General features: G+C 50.4%; 1 protein-coding gene across 6 annotated transcripts in view; it reads left to right on the forward strand.

Annotated features, from left to right (window-relative positions):
• EDA (ectodysplasin A) overlaps positions 1-18,490 on the forward strand; it is a 56,669-nt gene extending 38,179 nt beyond the window's left edge. Inside the window, exons 3-8 of one of the 6 annotated variants that reach the window (XM_085544415.1) lie at positions 7,024-7,053; positions 9,812-9,991; positions 10,549-10,583; positions 10,919-10,970; positions 12,802-12,932; positions 14,834-18,490. In XM_085544415.1, coding sequence (XP_085400541.1) covers positions 7,024-7,053; positions 9,812-9,991; positions 10,549-10,583; positions 10,919-10,970; positions 12,802-12,932; positions 14,834-15,085 — 680 coding nt within the window. In that variant the 3' untranslated portion in view covers positions 15,086-18,490. The remainder of the gene's footprint in view (positions 1-7,023; positions 7,054-9,811; positions 9,992-10,548; positions 10,584-10,918; positions 10,971-12,801; positions 12,933-14,833) is intronic. The other 5 variants (XM_015860168.3, XM_085544416.1, XM_015860169.3 and 2 more) reach the window with 5 other exon arrangements.
• The last annotated feature ends 208 nt before the right edge of the window (positions 18,491-18,698 follow it).

Consider the following 18,698-nt stretch of genomic DNA (forward strand, 5'->3'; position numbering starts at 1 on the left):
GTTATACGAGACCAGATACATTCACCATAAAAAAGGAAAAGCTGCACAAAGCTGCAGAGCAGCACCAGTGAGGAGCTCTTTGGGGAAAAAGTTGTGAATGAGGCACGACAATTCCATGTTTTCATTAGGGCTTTGTTAGCCGTGATGTATAGCAACATTGTTGGGTTCGTAGCTGGTGCTGTTAATGTGAGCAGGGCTCGGTTCAGTGTTCATTCATCTGTCTGCAGTGATGTGAATGGATGGAGTCGGGCTGGCAGAGCCAGGCAGTACTGTGCTGGGCCAGAATGCTGTCAGTGGGGTCTTGCAAAAGGTGTAGGCTTCCCAAAAAGTGGGCTCTGCCTCTCCCTTGGGTTTCTTGCAGCTCCTTTTCAGATTACTCCCTATCTGAGCATGTGTGCATGCACACACGTTTATCTTCAGCAACAGAGCCCCAGATCACAACAGCTCAGAACACTGCAGAGGTTTTCAATGCGATTAGATTGAAGGCAGGAGGAAGTAGAATCATGGCAGCTTGTGCAGACAGAAGAGAGTTGGGTGGGTTTCCTCCTACCTGCACTGGTTTCTCAGGGCTGGCTGTCTTAGAGTGCATTGGAAATAACCCAGTGCAGAGCATCTTCCTTCCTCTCAGCTCCAACCTTACTGCAGCACCGCTGGGGAATCGCTTCTGCTGGAATTCAGGACATATGTTACTTGTTTATCTTAGTGGGATGTGACTTAAAATGTCAGAATGTTTTGTGTTAAACAACAACCGAATAAAACAAACAAAATAAAAGCGCAGCTGTAATACCACGCTTTAAATAGTTGCATTCAAATATGTGGTATTGATAAAGTAAGCAATAGGGTGCAGCGGTCTATAGATAATAAGCATTGAGAGGCTGGCCAGCCAGCCAAAAAGCAACTTTGAGATCCTCGAATTGGAAATAGTAATGCTGTTTGTCAGCTCTGCTGCGAGGATCCAGCTCTTGGAATCCACCCGCGGTGCCCGAAGGGAAACAAAAGCACATCATATTCTTCCATAGCCAGCAAGAGTGTGGAGAAATGAAATCTGACGGCAGGTTTTGCTGTGAGCCCCAGGAACTTGGCTGGGACTGATGATGTGGGAGTGGAGCTACGAAGGGCGGAGATTTATGTGTGATTGGTTTGGTGTTTTTTTGAGAAGTCAGCACAGCACTGCAGCCAGCAGCAGTGGCTCTGCAGCTAATTGGGAGCAGGACGGTGGCTGTGTTGGTGAGCACTGCGCTTTGCTCACACCTGGATGGGGTCAGGAACCAGCACAGCCCCTTGTGCTGACAGCGGGTTGTATCTATGCTGTAGGTGCACACAGAGCTGTAAGGGATGAGCACACTGCCACCTCTCCCAGCCGGCCCTGGGGCTTTTCTTGCCTCAAATCCTTCAACACTTCAGTTTGCTGAAGTTCTTCTGTTTTTTGAGGCAGTGGTGAAAATGAGAACCTCTGGTGTGATGAAACATTTGAGTTTCAGCTGTTCTCCCAGCATGGTTTCAAGGGCTGTTGCAAAGTACTTGGTGGGTTACCGCAGCCAGAAGGGACAGTCGGGAGCTGCCTGTAAGCTGCTTGCTGGGACTGTTGCTGCATTGGGATGCTTACACCTTGGAAATGTGACACACACTGTGCCTGCTGCTCTCTTAGGTCTGTCTGTTGTACTCCTTCACTTTGGCTCATCTGAGCAACTCTGATGATTTTTTTCCCTTTTAATCTGACTAAAGACCATTGTAAAGTGCATCACAGCTGCCTGTCGCTGTTAGCCACCATCTCTGCATTCTTGCCTTTCACTCATGAGCTCAACCAAGTTATTCCCATTGTGGAGAGCCTTGCTTTCTTAATCATCAAACCAGGCAGAAATCTCTCCGAAGCACTGGTAGGAGAGAAAAACAATGATGACAACAACAAACCTGCGAGGTGATGAGCTGTCATGCAGCCCAAGGCTGTCTGAGGAGGAGCACAGTGTGGCTCCAGGAAGCACAAGAGCAGCAGCAAGGAGCTGGGGCTGCTCCCACAGCAGTGCATGGGCTCAGAGCAGCAGGGAGGGAGCAGGCTGCTACCCATGGGGCTCCCGGAGAAGAACGATCATCTGGATGGCACATGGATGTGGGTTTGTCCTCTGATAGATTGCTCAGAGGAGAGCAGTGAGGCAGCAGAAAGCTGCTCTCGTACCGAATTCGCCAGCAGATAAATGATCTTCAGTCTTTGGCGTTAGTGCAGAAGCTCTTCTCAAAGCCTCGTGGCCGAGCATGCAGTGACCCAGAAGTGCCAGGGGAGACCTCAATGTGGCATACTTCCCCTGGAGATGTGTGGAGACGTGGGAAAAGTCCTCTAGGGAGATGAAGAATGGCCTCAAAAGTGGTTGGAGCCGAGGGAGTGACTCGAAAGAGCACGGAGAGCTGCACAATCCTCATCATCTTGAGGAAACTGGTTTTGAGTGTTAGTTCAGTTCAGCACAGTGGTGGGGGATCGGAGCTGTGGCAGCTCTGACTTGGGGCTGAGCCTGGGCTGGACACTGGGCAGTGTGTGGCTGTAGAGCATGGCTGGGGTGCCACTGTCTTGTAAGCAAAGACCCTCTGAAGTGTAGGACACGGGGTCTGTGGTGTGTGGGGGGCCATCATGGAGCATCTCAAAGGCGTGAGAAGAACAGGACAATGAAGGGTGACCGTGTCCATGCATGAGTTTGGAAGAGTTTAAAAAAAGAACTGGAACAAAAGCAGGGAGAGGCAACAATGGCGACTGAGAATAACTGAATGGCCCAGGGCTCTGCCCTGCATGCTTATACATCAAACAGCACCATTTCATCCTTTTCTCCCACTTGGTACAATGAGCTCCCCTTTCCATTCTGTAGTATATTCAGTATATTTGCATTTACTGAAGTTACTCCAGGCCTTGTACCTGGGACGTCCCATCCCACGCTTGGGTTCACCCCTATTCCTCCTGCCATTGCTGACAGCATCTTTCCTCTGCTCTCAGCAGGAGACTGCCCTTCCTCTTCCCACCCCCAAAACCCAACTCTCCCAAAGCATACCAGACGTTTGGAGCGGTGCATGATATGTTTTACGTCTTGGATGTTTTCCTACATCTATAATTCATTCTATTTTCTGGAGTGATAATAGCAAATAAGAGCTGCTCCTCGGGAGCTGCTGCCTGGCTCTTTGGAATTGGTGAAGAAGCACTTTCTTTTTAGGGGAAGGGGAAAATTCATCCTGCTTCAGTATTTGTATTGCTGATATTTCAGCAGAGTCCAAGAAGCTTTCATCTGGCTAGACCAAATTTCCTGAAAATGTTGAAAACATATTGGTTCAAAACCTTCCCAAACCCACGTGTTCTGGATTAAGCATGTGTTGGGAGCTAACATCCTTCTTTCTCCAGCTCCACCATAGTCTGGCATTAATAACACTGCACTCAGAAATGTTTGAAAAGCCTCACATATCTCATAGCCCCCTGAGTGGAGGGAACAACGGTGCACCCATTCTGCAAATGAAATGGTGGAGCTGGAGAGGTTGAATTGGACCTTTCCATCACATCCACTGGGACAGCATATCAAAGCATGTCATACGTTTCTCATTGCTTGAAAACTTTATCCCTGGAGTAACACTTGAGCTTTTCTTGATCTCTTACCCACTCCCCCCAGCATTAGTAAGACAGAGATACAGGGCTCGATGGGAGGTTCATTAATCCTTGGTCATCATCATGGTTCCTTCTGGTCTTAACCTGCTTTGAAATGACAGTGCCCACCATGGTAAGGTTATACCAACTGCCACAGCCTTCTCTTTGGGACACCTTAAGTGGCAGAAGGACTTTGACCAGCACCCAGATTCCCATTGGTTGCTTCTCTAGTGATGCTTTCCCTACCATGGCCAGGTAGGCACATTGGGTTCTGCGAACCATCCCTTCTCCAGGGGCCTCTGGTGGAGTCAGGCAGCATTCAGTGCTCCCTCTGGGATCCAGCAAACGATCTCTTTGTTAAACCAGATGGCTACCAGGGTTTGGAAAAGTGCTTTGCACAAATTCCCATCGCTGTTAAGAGCGGCGGTTGTTAAACCTGGCATTCCTTTTGCAACCACAGCCAGAAGCTCCCGCTTCAAAGACAAGGCTGCAGGTTTTGGGGAGTGCACAATGTTGGGAAGATGTGCCTGCTGGATAAAGTCACATTGAGCTCCTGCTTCTGTTCTCATCTTCAGATTGCAACTGTGCTGGAAGTGTCTGCATAGATGGACAGGGAATCGCTGGGTTTGGGGTCTGGTTCTGCCTGTCTCCAGGGTGAGAGTGGCTCAGCAGCCTTCCTTGGGACAGCTTTCTGCAATGGCGTTTTGCAGGTTATACATCAAACCAGCGTAATTACAAAGATCTGTCCCTGTCTGTAAGACCAGTTCGAACCGTATTGAAAGAATTCAAGCTATTTCTCGTTAATCCACACACACAGCTAATAAGTGAACACAGGTTGGTTTGTGTTTTTTGTTATTTTAAATATGCTATTTATATCGGCACATGACCTAAAGAAGTTTGGGGTATTTTTGTATTTATAGCAAATCATAGCAGCGTGTAGCACGCAGAAAGTAAAATCAAGGGGGGAAAAAAGTAAACTCTCTTAATCTTTATAAGCAAAAACATGTCATGTGTAATATCCTCAAGTTGCATCACCATCTGGTTTCTCTGCAGCTCGTGGTGGTTATACAGCAGATGTTGGGGCCGACCTCATCCCTGCAGCACTGTGCAGTGCCCTCTGCATGGCCACAGGTGCTGCCCTGCACAGCAGTGGCCCACCTGCTGCAGATCCCTCCCTTGGTGTTGGGAAGCGGCTGCAGGGATTCTGCTGCTGCTGCCCCAGACCCCTTCCCATGTTTGCCCCACTGTACCAACTCTCTGCAGGGTGGGGGTCATGTTTAGGTTGGGGATGATGAAGGATATTATGAGTGGTAGAAGCAGCTCAGCTAGCTGGCTTCGGTGCTTTGAGACAGGTTAGCAGCCTGCTTCATGGTGCTGTGCTAGCAGCCTGCAGTGCCCATAGGGGGAAGTATTATCTCCAAAAGGACTGATGAATTGTTGAGCCTTTCTGGTAGTGCCCCATGGGGCTGAGGGCTCACACTGAGCCAGCAGACACCTCCAGCCCCGTGCTGCTCCTCCTGGAGGTTAGGAATAGCACCCTCATTTCCAGCTTGGTTGCTTTCGGGCATGAGCCTGTCTACAAAATGCTCTCATTTGAACTCAGGCCTGTAAAGAGGAGCTCACCATGCAGCAACAATCTTCATTCCATGTATGTGGGTCATTTGTAGGACTGTGCATCCTGTATGTGTGAACCCCATCCCGTGCTCCCTGCTGTGTCCTTCAAGGCCTTCCCCCTGCTGCCCCTCTTCTCAGTCTTGGTGCTCCTTGACAGCTTTGCTGAAGCAGAGGGTTCCACAGAACTGTGAGCTCTTTTTGAGGAAGGGTCGCAGCATAAGAGCAAATGTCATTTCAGCTGAAGGGAAACAGAGGGGAGGATAAACTTCCCTCAATTTGGTTTGGCCCTGAGCATGAACAGAAAGCTTGCCGGGGGGAATGTAAGTGGGGTTATGAGGACTCAGAGCGGAAGTCGGGTGCAAATACAAATGCAGAAGAGCCCCTTGCTGTGGCAGGTATTGGGGTGGAATTGTGCTTCCCCAACACAGTGAGAGACTGTTACTGCATCACATTCAGTTCCGAGCTATCCAACGAGTTCTGAGCAAAACCAAGCAAAGCTTTGGCTGCTGGTGCATCCCATGAGCCCCATGGCTCCCGGTGCAATTAAACTATCCATCCCTCCCTGTTGGGAGACGAACAGATGCAAACCCCAGAGGCTCAGAAGCTCCCAGGGCTAATAATATTGTGTTTTTTTTCATGTCAGAAGTATTTTTGTGTTTGTCGAAAGATTCACTTGCACAGCCGTAACATCTCTCTCTGCCGTGCCTGGAACAGATGTGTGTGTTGTAATATAGACTGCGAACATCCACATCGCATGTGGTTCTCATTCCTCCCATTCATCTTTGAAGCTAATTGGTTCCATCCATCCCCAATGTGTTTGGCTCGCCGCAGCTATTTGTACTTTCACTCTGGTTATGGCGCTAATGGTGTGATATATATAACATGAAATAAACTCTCGTGACTCTGAGGTCTGGAGAGACACATACACAGTGCTCGCCTCGTGCTGCCCGCCCCAGGTTGTTCTCTGGGTGATGTCCCCTGCAGTGTTTGCTTTCCCTGAGCATGGTGTTATGGTGCTTGGCAGGCGTGGGCAGCATGGCAGTGGCCACCAGGTGTGGTGCCTGGCAGCTCGTCTCTGCCGGGCTGATAGGAGGGTGTATATTTGTAAATAAGAAATAGGTTTTTAAAAGAGCAAATCAATAGAGGTAATAAGTCAGATAATACGGTACATTTCCTACAGCATAATGCACGTGCTTGGGTTTCTGGGTTTTGGCAGGCACATGGCAGGGTGGCACCTGGGGGTCTCGTTCTCATCCATCATTAACTGTGGGGAAAGCAGTGGGGTGTGTTTCACACTCATGCTCAAGAATTGTGCCCTTTCTCAGCTTCTCTAAGAGTGTTTCAGCCAGGAGCTGAGCTGGGTTCCCTTCCCAACCTGTCTTCCCCGAGACATTTGCTGTGCCACCAAAGCAGCAGGGCTCTGCGCAACCTCCCAGCAGTGGCTGCACTGTGCACAGCATTCTGTGTTGCAGGGATTGTGATGAGGCTTAGGATTTCTGCTGCCCAAAAGGACAGTGTGCCCTATTGCATTGGCAGCACATGGTACATGCAGCACATCTGTGTGCAGAAGTTGGGCAGTGCTGCAGCTGGGCTGGGAGCAGAGAGCAGAGCTGTGCACAGAGGTGTGCACAGAGCATCCTGCATGGAGCTGGGGCTCTCAGCCTTGGCTGACCACTTCTGTTCCCAGTTTTGTTCCAGAGAGAACGCCCTTCCCAAGTGCTATGGGTGGCAGTGGGGGTTTTTTAGGATTAAATGATCACTGAATCTTACTGTCTCTCTTTTTTTTTTCCTTGTAGGTCCAAGCTCAGTTAAAAACAAGAAAAAGGGTAAGTTTGATCTTTAATTTAATTGGACTTCAGTTACTGCTTGGTGCACCTGTGTTATTGCTCTGGCTACAGGTTCTCTAACTGACATAAGTGGGAAAACCATTCATTCACATCCCAGCAGTGGGCACAGCATCCAGTGCAGCACTCTGGGGCTGCTCTCCGTGCCTCCAGCATTGCTGTGGCACAGCTGCATCCCCCAGCAGCGCTGTGGGGATGGAGACACTTACCAAAGTCATCTTTGAAAGTGAAGGGAACTTAATTGCATTGTATAAAAGTAATTCCCATAACAAACAGCTGTGCTGCCGTGTGCCAGCTCTGGTGAGCTGCCTGCTCTCTGCAGCTCCAGCTTCCCTCTGCTCTGCTGTGGGTCTCGCTGCTGCTTGGGGCCTCCTTCAGACCTTCAGATTCTCTCTGAACATACTCTGCAGCTTCTGGTTGTGCACCAAATGCAGAAGTACTGTCTTATGTTTCCATGCTGAGTGTGGGTCAGCCTGCAGGTGTTGCCCAGCTTTCTCACCGTGTTCCTTGAGCTGTTTGCATTGTGCTCTTACTTCACAAATTGCAGATTGGGGAGGTGGATTGTTTTGGGCATATGATTCCATGCTTTGTCAGGTATCTGGTGCCATCCCTGCTTGCGCTTGGCTCCTTGGCACACACAACAGCCATATATTGATCTGCTACGAGAACACAACCCAAAGATCTGGGTTGCTTTGTAGGCTTGTTCTCAAAACCAAGCAACAGCCATGGTTTAGCGGAGTGCAGCCATTGGCCCCTCTCTGCCCCTTGCACCCACCAGAGCACCCACATTGCCCTGTAGGCAGCAGGAAGTGTGAGCTGTGCGCAAACCAGGGGCTCCCCCAGACATCTCCGCAGCACTCAGTGCTCACTGCTGACGCAGGGCTGCACCCAGCTGGGTCTGTGACAGCACCTGGGGATGGGACACCCCGGATCCCACACTGCCCTGCTGCATGGCCCAGGCACTGAGCTGCTGCAGCCCCTGCACAGCACAGCAGTCTGCTCTTGCTCCTTGCATGCAGCCTCACAACTGATGGCTGCAGCGTTCAGAAGCTTGGGCTGTTGTTTGTGCTCTAGAGCTGCATCACATTTCATGTTCACAAAGTTTGTCCTAACAGAGCTCTGAAACCCTAAACCCTGCTTAAATCAGCTGAGCTAACAGCAAATGATGCCTGCGGTATTCGTGCAATCCTGGAGCAGCTGAGGGATCTTGCAGTGTTGTATTACATACAGCTGCAGTGCTGCGTAGAATATTTTCGTGTTATGGTGTTGTCACATTTCTTTTAATTTATTTTCATTTTTCAGAGTTAGAGCTTATTGTTTGGTAAATGGCAATTAGGGAAAGCACACACTGACTGTGCTGTGCTTGGATTGTGCTGCCTGCACAGTGCATGTGGCTCCTGGGAACGGGGCCTCCATCAGCAGCTCTGCCCCACTGAGGGGCTCTAAGAGAAGTTCAAAGAGGAGAAAGGGGAAGCAGCAGCAGCAGCAGCATCTCACTCCTGTATATCCACCCAGTGGAAATGTGTGTGGGCGCTGAGCCCTGCAGTGCACCCCTTGCTCTGTGCTGCAGCCCGCCCAGCAGTGGTGTCCTCAGTTGGAAGATGAATCGAGCTTTATGTTTTAGTGAATAACCACTTTCTGCCTTGTGACATTACTGAGCAGGATTCCATTACAACAGAGGGGTAGTTGAAATTGCTCAAAGGAGCAAGAATGCCCAGAATGTGCATCCCTGTGCAGCTTCAGGGCGATGTGTGGTTGTTCTGCTGCTGAACGAGCAGCACACTGAGCTGCAGACCCCACTTCTGAGATGGATTGGATAAAACAGCTGTCACATGTCTCCCCAAGGGAAAGAAAGATGGGGAGCCAGCCCTGAGACTGCTGGCCCCACCTGTGAGCCTTCCTCAGTATCATCCAGGTTGAAGGAGAGGAACTTGCAGTGTTCTTTAGGGGACATTGGTGAGGGCTGGGATTAGAGCTGCTCATTTCCAAGAGCTGTCACCATCCTGAGGTGGAGCATTGCTGGTGTAGAGGCAGCCTGGTGCATGGCCAGCTCAGTGTGAGGGCACAGCTGCTGATCTGGGCAGAAATATTGCAGGTTTTTATGGGATATTGGAATCACTGCCATATTATTTTGGTTATGCATTGCTAGTTTAACTTACTTCTCTGCTTCAGAAGGTGACATTCTTCTTCCTTTAGCCCTAGAATTCTGTGCAGGGCTGGAGGTGAGTTGTGTGCAGGGAGCAGCAATGTGAGAAGGGCCATGAGGTGCTGAGCAGCACAGCTGTCCCTCATCCCTGGCTCATGGCCACACAGTGTACCAGGTTATATCTCTCCAGTTCTATGTGAACTGAAACTTCTTGTGGTATGCTTTGATGTGATGTAGGAGGCTTATATATAATGCATCAGCATACAGCAGGTGTGAAAGATTGCAACTGTTTTCAATCAGAAAGCCCCTGTCACATCCCTGGGGCAGGTGCTCCATCCCTCATGTAGCCCTGGAGGTATGTTCCTTGTTTAGGTGTAATTGCACTTCAGGGGATGACCTGTGGTGATGTACCAACACAGGCTGCCCAGGGAGCAGTGGGTTTCCTGCCCAGAGGTGTTCCAGAGCCATGAGGATATGGCACTGAGGGATGTTGGTGATGGGTACTGTGGGGTGGGCTGGGTGGTGTTGGGATCAGAGAGGGCTCTTCCAACATGAATGATGCTGTGTGCTGATGCTTGGCCTTGTGTTTTCCAGGTAAGAAGGCTGGTCCTCCAGGACCCAACGGTCCCCAAGGACCACCAGGCCCCCCCGGGCCCCAGGGCCCCCCTGGCATTCCCGGCATCCCTGGGATTCCTGGGACCACTGTGATGGGACCACCCGGCCCCCCAGGCCCACCTGGCCCTCAGGGACCCCCAGGGCTGCAGGGCCCCTCAGGTGAGCACTCCTATTAGAAAATGCTTCTTCAGAGAAACCAGGGCTGTCACCCCACATCTCACACAGCTCTCAAGGGGAAGCTTAGCTGACATCAGTCTCTCTCAGAAGCACAGGCCAGCAGCAGAACAAGGTCCTTAGTGCTGCAGCATGGTGCCCACAAGCATCTCCTTTCTCATAGAGCTTTGGCTCTCAAAGAAGAGAGGTTTCAGCACAGAGCACGAGTGCAGCAGATGATGTCTGCATCCCAGAGCCTCCATTGCCACTGCTGCCAGGAGCAGAGCACTGCAATTTGTCCTTCCAGTGCAAGCTGGTTGAGTGATGTGGGGATGCTTCAGTGATGCTGGGCAGAAATACAGGATTAAGACAGGAAAAAAAAGCAAGACGAGGCCATATTTCAGTGCTTTCTGACACGGAGCTATACCCCATACAGCTGCCAGTGTCCTCCTGCTAAAAACATGCCTTTTATGCTTGTCATGGGGATAAGAGGTTTCTCTGAAGGAATAGTTACTGCAGCTCTTTCAGGCTTACTCTGCAACGATGTGAATTGCATTTTGCAGGTGCCACAGACAAGGCCGGCTCCCGAGACACCCAGGTTGGTTGGCCTCCTTCCCAGCTACCAGCTTTGTTGACTAATGTTATCTGCTGTGTTTACTAACATGTAAATCCCACCCTTCCTGTGTGTGCTGAGCTGTAGCTACCCCAAAAAGGACCAGCTGAGCTGACTCTTCGCGTTGCTCAGAAGCAGGCTGTGTTAATCTGCCTTGGGTTTCTCGCTCCTTGTGCAGTGCTGATGCTGTTCTTGGCCACTCTGCTCTTTTGTGTTTGTGGAAAGCAATAATGACCTCAGAGCTGTGGAGCTTTGCCCCATTGCTGTAAAATGACATAGTGTTTCTGACCAGCTTTTAATCCCTGTAATCTCGTTTGCAGCCAGCTGTGGTCCACCTTCAAGGCCAAGGCTCAGCCATCCAAGTGAAGAATGGTAAGGATCTCATGCTATTGGCACTTACTGGGCCCATCCTGCAGCCCTGGGAGTACGTGTGGAGCTAAGACCTCCCTGTGATGTGGGTCAGTGTTGGCTGACCATGACAGGCTCATTCCCATTGCCCAAACCCCACAGAGGAGCCCACTGCTCAGTGTCCTCCCATTTCTCCTGCAGTCAGATTCATCCCCCAGTTTGTCTCTGTGCATCTCTCAGTAGTTTTGGCTCACTGGATCTCACTTCCCCTTGACCTCCTCCCACCTGTTCTAAAGTCATCAGTTTTCCTGAGTCCCCCACTGGTAACCTCCTTTCCCAGTCTGTTTTCTCCTTGTATTCTAAGCCTGCAGTGTATCCTTTTCCCACCTCAGCCCCATTAGCCTGTGTTTTTTCTCCATTTTCCCCATTAATTCATATCAGGAGAAAGCACAGCTAAAGTGGGAGCTGCGAGCACACAGAGGTGCACTACCACCAGCTCCTGCCTTGCCATGCTGCAGGCACAAAGCATGCAGCCCCTGAGCATCCCTACCCAACCCTACCCACCCTAAGTCCTGCTGAGCCATCTCACATCCACCAGCACTTCATTGCTCTTTTCCTTCCTCCCCTGGTTTATCTCTCACCAGGAGTGAGCTGTGGGAGATGACATTTCTCACAAGTAGGGGAGTGCTCTTCAAGCTGAATGTGTTCACTGTAGCAGAGTGGGGGGAAGCTCCCAGCAGCAAAAAGGAAATCTGCTGTTTCTAACAACAGCACGGGGGAAAAGATGCTGTCGCACTTACATTTAAAAGGCAATTATTCCATTATTAATGGGACCCTTCTATGTTTACAGAGCATACACTGCTCTCTAAGAGTGGGAATTACCCTGTAACTGTCCTTCCCTGCTGCTTGGGAACAATCTGCTGTGCTGAGCCTGCCTTCCTCGGGCACTCTGACATTAATGCTGTCCAGCTGACAGAGAGCAGAAAGCACAGCCTGGCAGGCTCACAGCTGGAGGCAAGGAGCAGAACAGCAGATGAAGGAGCTGGGAGGGGAAAGATTGCATTTGATACAACCTGCAGACTGCAGGCTGTCCTCAGCATGTAGCAGAGCATGTCCTTGGGATGTGTCTACTGATGCTCTCAGCAGTTATCCCATTGGCCCCAGTGACAGAGGAGTGGGCAGTGGGTCTACAAACACCTAATTGTACTGAGGATCTCAACCCAGGTTAATGTGGTGGGATGTGATGCCATTTCATGCAGGCAGGTTTGCCACGTATAGTCCCATTCCCATAAGGGCAGGGATCACTGTTCTCACCTTTGCCTGGTTTAGAAAACACAGCAAATAGTTTGGAAATACTGGCACTGGTCTCTGTGTACCAGAGTGTCCTTGCTGTGCAGCAGGGATGGTGGCACTCACTTCTGATGAGAATATCTTACGGGAGCTGGGAATCAGCTGGGTACTTGGTTGCTTGCATCAGGAAAAGACAAGTGGGTCTGCACCCAGCTCTGGGGATGAGCATACTAAGGGCTGTGCACTGCATTTTGAGGATGAGAAATGAGAAAGCCAAAAGGGAGCGGAGATATGGACCGCTCATCCTGTGCGCACAGAACAAAGTGGGTGTCCCATTCAAACTGCAGCAAGAGATAGTGCAGGTAGAACTGCTGCCGTGGGAAGGAGCCAGAGCTAACACAACACTGTGCTTAACTCTGGGGTTTTCTTACTGAGTTCTCCTGACCTTCCCATGGGGGGCTGTGTCAGTGGCTGTGTGGGAAACGTTGCAATGTGACTGTATTTGTGTGCTCTTGCGCTTCTCATTCTGACGGGTACTGAGTGACTGCCGTTTTCTCATACTGAGATCTTTCAGGTGGAGTCCTCAATGACTGGTCTCGCATCACTATGAACCCCAAGGTGTTTAAGCTGCATGCCCGCAGTGGGGAGCTGGAGGTACTGGTGGACGGCACATACTTCATCTATAGTCAGGTAGAAGTGAGTACGGTCCTAGGCCTAACTCCTATTCTTGTGTTCCAATGGAAGCCTTGCATGAACCACGAGAGGGCTCCAGACAACTAGAGAATGCCAAGAACTTGTATGTGCTTTTAACCACTTTGTGCTCTAGGAGATGTGTGTCAGAGGAAGAAGTTAATAGTGTTGGGAAGCGCGAGGTCACACGTTCTGCCATCACACCAGCTGCAAGAGCCTAGTTACTGTGACACATGCACAGAAGCCCAACCAAATCCCATGTGCCACCAATGCCTTCTATTTCTTTCCCTCCACATTGTCTGTGCAGTCACTCACCCGCAAATCTAAACCTTATTGCAGAACAAGAGTCCCAGCAGGAAGCTGGGCTCTGTGCTTTACGAGGGATGTCATGCCAAAAACCCTCACGACTTGGGATGTTTGGGCAACTGTGGCTCTCTTTTTAAGCATAGGACTTCCAGCCCAGGTAATTCCATTTTGCATCCACATTCTGTGTGTAGCTTCAGATTGATGCTGTGCACCAGCAGCCTTGCTGTGCAGCAGGATGGCACAGCGCCTGCGTTAGCTGGCACCATTGATGGGTGTACAGACCTGCTTGTGTAGAAAGGACTGAACAAAGTAACAATTGCTTGTGTTACGATTTAGGATAGAGCTAATTAAGACATAATTTCTATAATTTTCCCATTCAAAAAGAAAGAAAAAAAGCAGGGGGTGTGCTGTCATTTAGTACAGTGCTGCTCATTTCTTGCAAAGTCTCTGACATGGAGCAGGAACTGCCACACTTCCACAGCAGCCTGTGGGCTGGAAACCTGTCCAGGCTGTGGGACAGATCTCAGCAGTCCTGCTCACAATTTGGCTGCATTCAGGGGGCAGCCCCACTGGGATGGTACCAGGCAGGATGGGCTGTGGATGTCAGGTTAGACAGGGCTCTTCTTTGGGCATGGTCATGTGCCCGGTTTGGATGGTGACAAGGAAAATGACTCTGCCTGGGCCAAAGTGTAATTGTTTCCCAAGTGCTTTGTGCTAACTGCTGACCACCAAAGCCATTGTCATTTGTAGTCCATCAAGGAAAAAAGGGGACTCGGCCTTGCTTAGCTTCTGTGGTCACACAGTGTAGGCTAAGAAGAACTGGAAGACGCATCCAAACTGAGTAGTTTCCTTCTATCAGGAAGAAGCAGCTCCCTGGGGATGGATATATCTCTGTGCAGGCCTTTCTCAGGCACCCTGGAGTTCTTCAGACTCAGTACATGTGAGATGGTTAAGTTACAGCACAGTCCTGGGGGCTTTGTCACCAGATATAAGAGTTAAATCAGTGCAGATACTATGAGGCCATTTGCTTCCAAGCTGTGGAGGTTGGGACAGTGTCTTCCCTGTAACAGCTCATGCCTTTGAGAGCACCACAAGTCCAGTTACAATGAAGGCAGCTCCCAGTACATCTTAGGGCACTGTTGATGTCAACCCTTAAGGAGGCTCATGGGACCCAGAAAGCAGGACTTGCCAGGTAAGTGCAAGAGGACTTCAGTTAACAACTCTGTTTGTTTGTTGGATGAAATGCTGTTTGTGGCAGATAGATTTGTTCTCAGTTTGCTGTAACTAGGCCTCCACAGGTTTGTACGTTCCCTATAATGGCAGGGTCTGGCATGAGGCTTCCTAGCTCAGCCGTAGAGATGCTTGGATTCACAGGCACTTGCATGCTTTTGTTAGGATGAAGTGAAATACAGAGTTTCCTTATGTCTCATTGGCTTCAGGGTCTTTCAGACAAATCAGCCTCCCACGAATGTGTGTGGCTGGGGGCTGAGGAGAGGGTCGTTAGCAGAGGGAGTACGCGTATGCACCGAGAGGAATGTGGGCTTGTTCCTGCTTCACAAACACACTGCCTAATAATCTTTCTTCTTCCTGCTTCACATCAGGTATACTACATAAACTTCACAGATTTTGCCAGCTATGAGGTGGTGGTGGATGAAAAACCCTTTCTGCAATGCACTCGGAGTATTGAGACCGGCAAGACCAACTTCAATACCTGCTATACAGCCGGGGTCTGCCTCCTCAAAGCCAGGCAGAAGATTGCTGTGAAAATGGTCCACGCTGACATCTCCATCAACATGAGCAAGCACACAACTTTCTTTGGGGCCATCCGCCTAGGAGATGCTCCAGCATCCTAGATGAACTTGGCACATCCAAGGAGACTCACAGAACTGCACCGTGCTGCTGTTCATAAGCGTATCAGTATTTCAGGGGGTTCTGTAATCCGGCCATAAGGAAAACTGATCCAGAGCTATTTATTCCTATATGTGAATGCAGGAAGCACAATGTCTTCTGTGACTTGCACGGAGACTTGGATCAAAAAAGCTAGCTGAAAAAGTGTGGTGAGGAAGAAGGGCTGTTGTGTCCGCCTTGTCTCAGTATTTCAAGTATTACTGCACTGATATTCTGCTCTGTGATCTTCACATGGGGCTTGTTGGGAGTGACGTGGGTCTCTGCTTTTATGTTGCACTAGCACAAGCATCATCCCAGGCAGGAGCAGGAGAGAACCCTGCCAGGCAGCCCTACCTGGCACTCCTGCTTCTGCCCGCTGATGAGAGCAAGGATTGGGGTTTCTGCTTTCCTGCCTTCTCAGTTCTAACTGGAGCGGTGCACGGCGTGAGAGGAGGTGGGTGAGAGTCAGTGGTGTTTACATTCATCCTCAGGAGTGGGAGAAAGGAGAGCAAAATGCCTCAGGCAGAGCTGGGAAGCAGGCTGCAGAGAACAGAGTATGGTGGAGGGGAAGGTGGATGCTTAACAGAGCAGGCTTAGCACATGGAGAACTGCCTCTGCATTCCAGAAATCACGAAGTCCCAAAGATAAAGACAGTTCTGGTTCCAGAGCATCTGCTACTTCCAGCTCCTCCTGTTACCCCGGAGCTGTGTGCTGCCCCATGGGGGGCTGCCATCACCCACTGCTGCTGTCACAGCTGTCGGTGGTTTTTGTTTGGGGGTTGGGCTTTTTTAATATGTGTCTTTTGAATTGATATTTTGCAAACCAGAACACTCTTCTACAGGCTTCCCAGAGGCACACAGAACAGACACAAGTACTTGTGAGAACGCTCTGAAGAAGTTTGTCATGTTTAAGAATAAAAATATTCCAACAGGAAATTATTTTTTTCTGTTTTAATAGCAGCTGCCCCACTCTTAGATGTGGTTTTCATCCTTCCTCCCCACACCCTGGCCCTGTTGGCACCCTCCAACCTAAAATGCTCCAATGAGCGGTGATGGAGTCTCTAGCAAAAATGTGGATTTAAAAAGCCTGGTCTAGCATGAAGTCACCGCTTTTCTTTGCTCTGAGCCCTGCTGGGTCTAGTCCTAACTCGATTTCTGGTGACTAATAGCAAAGCGAGGACGCTATTGTTTCTTTTGGCTTCTTGAGCAACTCTCTCCCGTCACCTCCCCTCATCTGGTGGTGAGATCTGAAGCTGGAAGTTGTGCTGGAACTGAGGAGGAGGCCGGAGCGCTAATTGCCCCGTTGTGCCGCGCCATGGTGCACGCCTGGTTGTGTCCTTGGGTCAGCGGCTTTCACTAAGCAGAGAGGGCAGTGAGATTTCAGCCCTTGTGGCAAACACAAACAGCTGGATGGGGAGCCGAGGTCCAGGTGACAGCCAGGTCTGCCCCAGCACTGCTCACCTGCAGTGTCAGCCAGCATCGCTGTGCCCCTGCAGGGTCCGCATGCCCACAGTGCTGGCTCCGCTGCTTTTCAAGGCCGTAGCGAGTGATCTCACTTGCCAAGTATTGCAGTTATTGGGAGATAAATATTTCTTGGGGGCACCCAGCTTTGGCTTCAGCCTCGCTATTCACAGGAGGCGTGCAGTTTATAAAATAACTGCATGAAAAATTGCCTGCTATTTCTTTTTCAATATGTTCTCCTCCTTTCTAGCCTTAACATGTTGGGCTAGCGAGAGCCTTAGGGGCACTGAAGCAGCTTTGTGGTTTATTTCCTTTAGAATGGATTAAGAAGGACATGTTCCTCTGACAAGAATGAATCGGGACAACTGCTTATAGTGAGAACATGAAGCAAATCATTAACAGGATTGCTTTAGAATACAGTCTGAGCAGCGAGGCTTAGGGGCAAGCATAAATAATGTGATGGCTTGGGAGAGTGCGATGGATGTCGCTGGCATTCCTCATCCCCTGCTGGCAGGAGCTGTGGTTCACTTCTGAATGTGCCTGTGAGCAAGAGGAGGCAAAGGGAGAATCCCTTTTGCTGTGAGCACCCCAGCACTGCTGCCATGATCCACTTGGCACATGTGCAGGGAGCAGGGCAGGAGGAGGCTGCACTCCTTCGTGGGCAGCAGGAGGTGTTTGCTGGTGGCTGCAGGTGGCCATCCTTCCTGCTGCTCCATGCCTGGCAGCTGTGGAGTCCTTTGTATTTGAAACCCTTCAGCTGCTGCAGCAGCATGTTCTCATGGATACAGTATTGTGGCACGGCTACCCAGGCTGTAGTACAGCTGCTTCTGTTTGATACTGCTTCATGCCACTGCCTCTGGTGCCTCTACATGTTTATGTCATTGGAGCCAAAGGGCCTGGAAGCAGCTCAGGACAGCTGGAAGGGGGTTCATGTGTATGGAAAGTTGTAAGCTCCAGCAGGAACAGGGCCTCGCTCCATCCTTCCCTCTGCTGTCTCTCCTCCAGAACTCCCGGCAGTCCTTCAGCTCACCCTCACCCACGAGCTTCAGTTCTGCTGCTCAGCTTTCGGCTGGACTCCAGTTGCATAAATGTAGCAAGCAGCCAATTGGTATCTTAACTCAGCCTCTGAAACCCTTCTCCCTCCTAAGATCCTCAGTACAGAGACAGCCCCTATGGAAGCCAGCTCTGCTTTTGTGTTCAGGGTGCCTTTGGAAGGAGGGATGCTCCTCAGCACGCCCATTAGGTCATGGCTCTGCACCCACACATGCTGGCTGTGCTTCCTCCAGTGCCTTCCTCCCCCGGTGTGGGGGGCTGAGAGGCTGCTGCCATCACCAGCAACCCATCACTGCTGCATCATTGTCCTCTCAGCACTGGGTGTTAGAAAAGACCTGTTATAGTTCCCAGGCTGAGAGGTCCAGGGCAGGTGCTTACCCAAGGGCTGCTCTCAGGTGAGCTCTTTCCACAGCCCCATGAAATCCAGAGGTGCTGTCCCAGCTCAGAGCATGGGAACAATAAGGCAGCGGTCCCAGCACTCAGCACTGCAGGGTGAGCCCCTCCCACAGGGGCTTGTCCCATTTCTTGGGCTCTCCCCTGTCCAGGCACAGCTGTGTGTGGGTACTGCAGCCTCTGGCCTGGCCCCACGCAATGCCCATCCTCATCACTTCCAGGGGTGGAAAGAAGCCCCTCCTCACTCCCCCAACCAAAAAGGAATGGGAAGGGAGTTGTGGAAAAAGATGCACAATTCCATTCCCATTTATCTGAGCTGCACAGAGATATACCAATGCTGTTTTGTGCTTCGACATCTTTATTCAAGACACTATCTGTATATAAAATATACATAATGTATATAAATTAGGATGTAAGTTTATGTAAATTGTCAATATTTTCTTTGCAAATAAAGCTTTTTCCTGATCTCTGGGTGTCTGTGGATATCATCTGGGTGGTGGGCACGGAGGGGCTGGGCCCTGTTTTTTGGCAGCCCTGGCTCAGACACCTCCCTGCACAGGAGTGGGGCAGGCTCTGCCCTAAAGCAGTGCCCCAAAATAGAAGGGACAGGACATGGGGAGTTCACAGGCACAGAATGCAAATGGCCGGGGGTTCTCCGCAGCAGTCCCTGCCT

This window comes from Coturnix japonica, chromosome 4, assembly GCF_054131305.1.
Source record: "Coturnix japonica strain WE chromosome 4, WE-NBRP24, whole genome shotgun sequence".
NCBI lineage: Eukaryota > Metazoa > Chordata > Aves > Galliformes > Phasianidae > Coturnix > Coturnix japonica.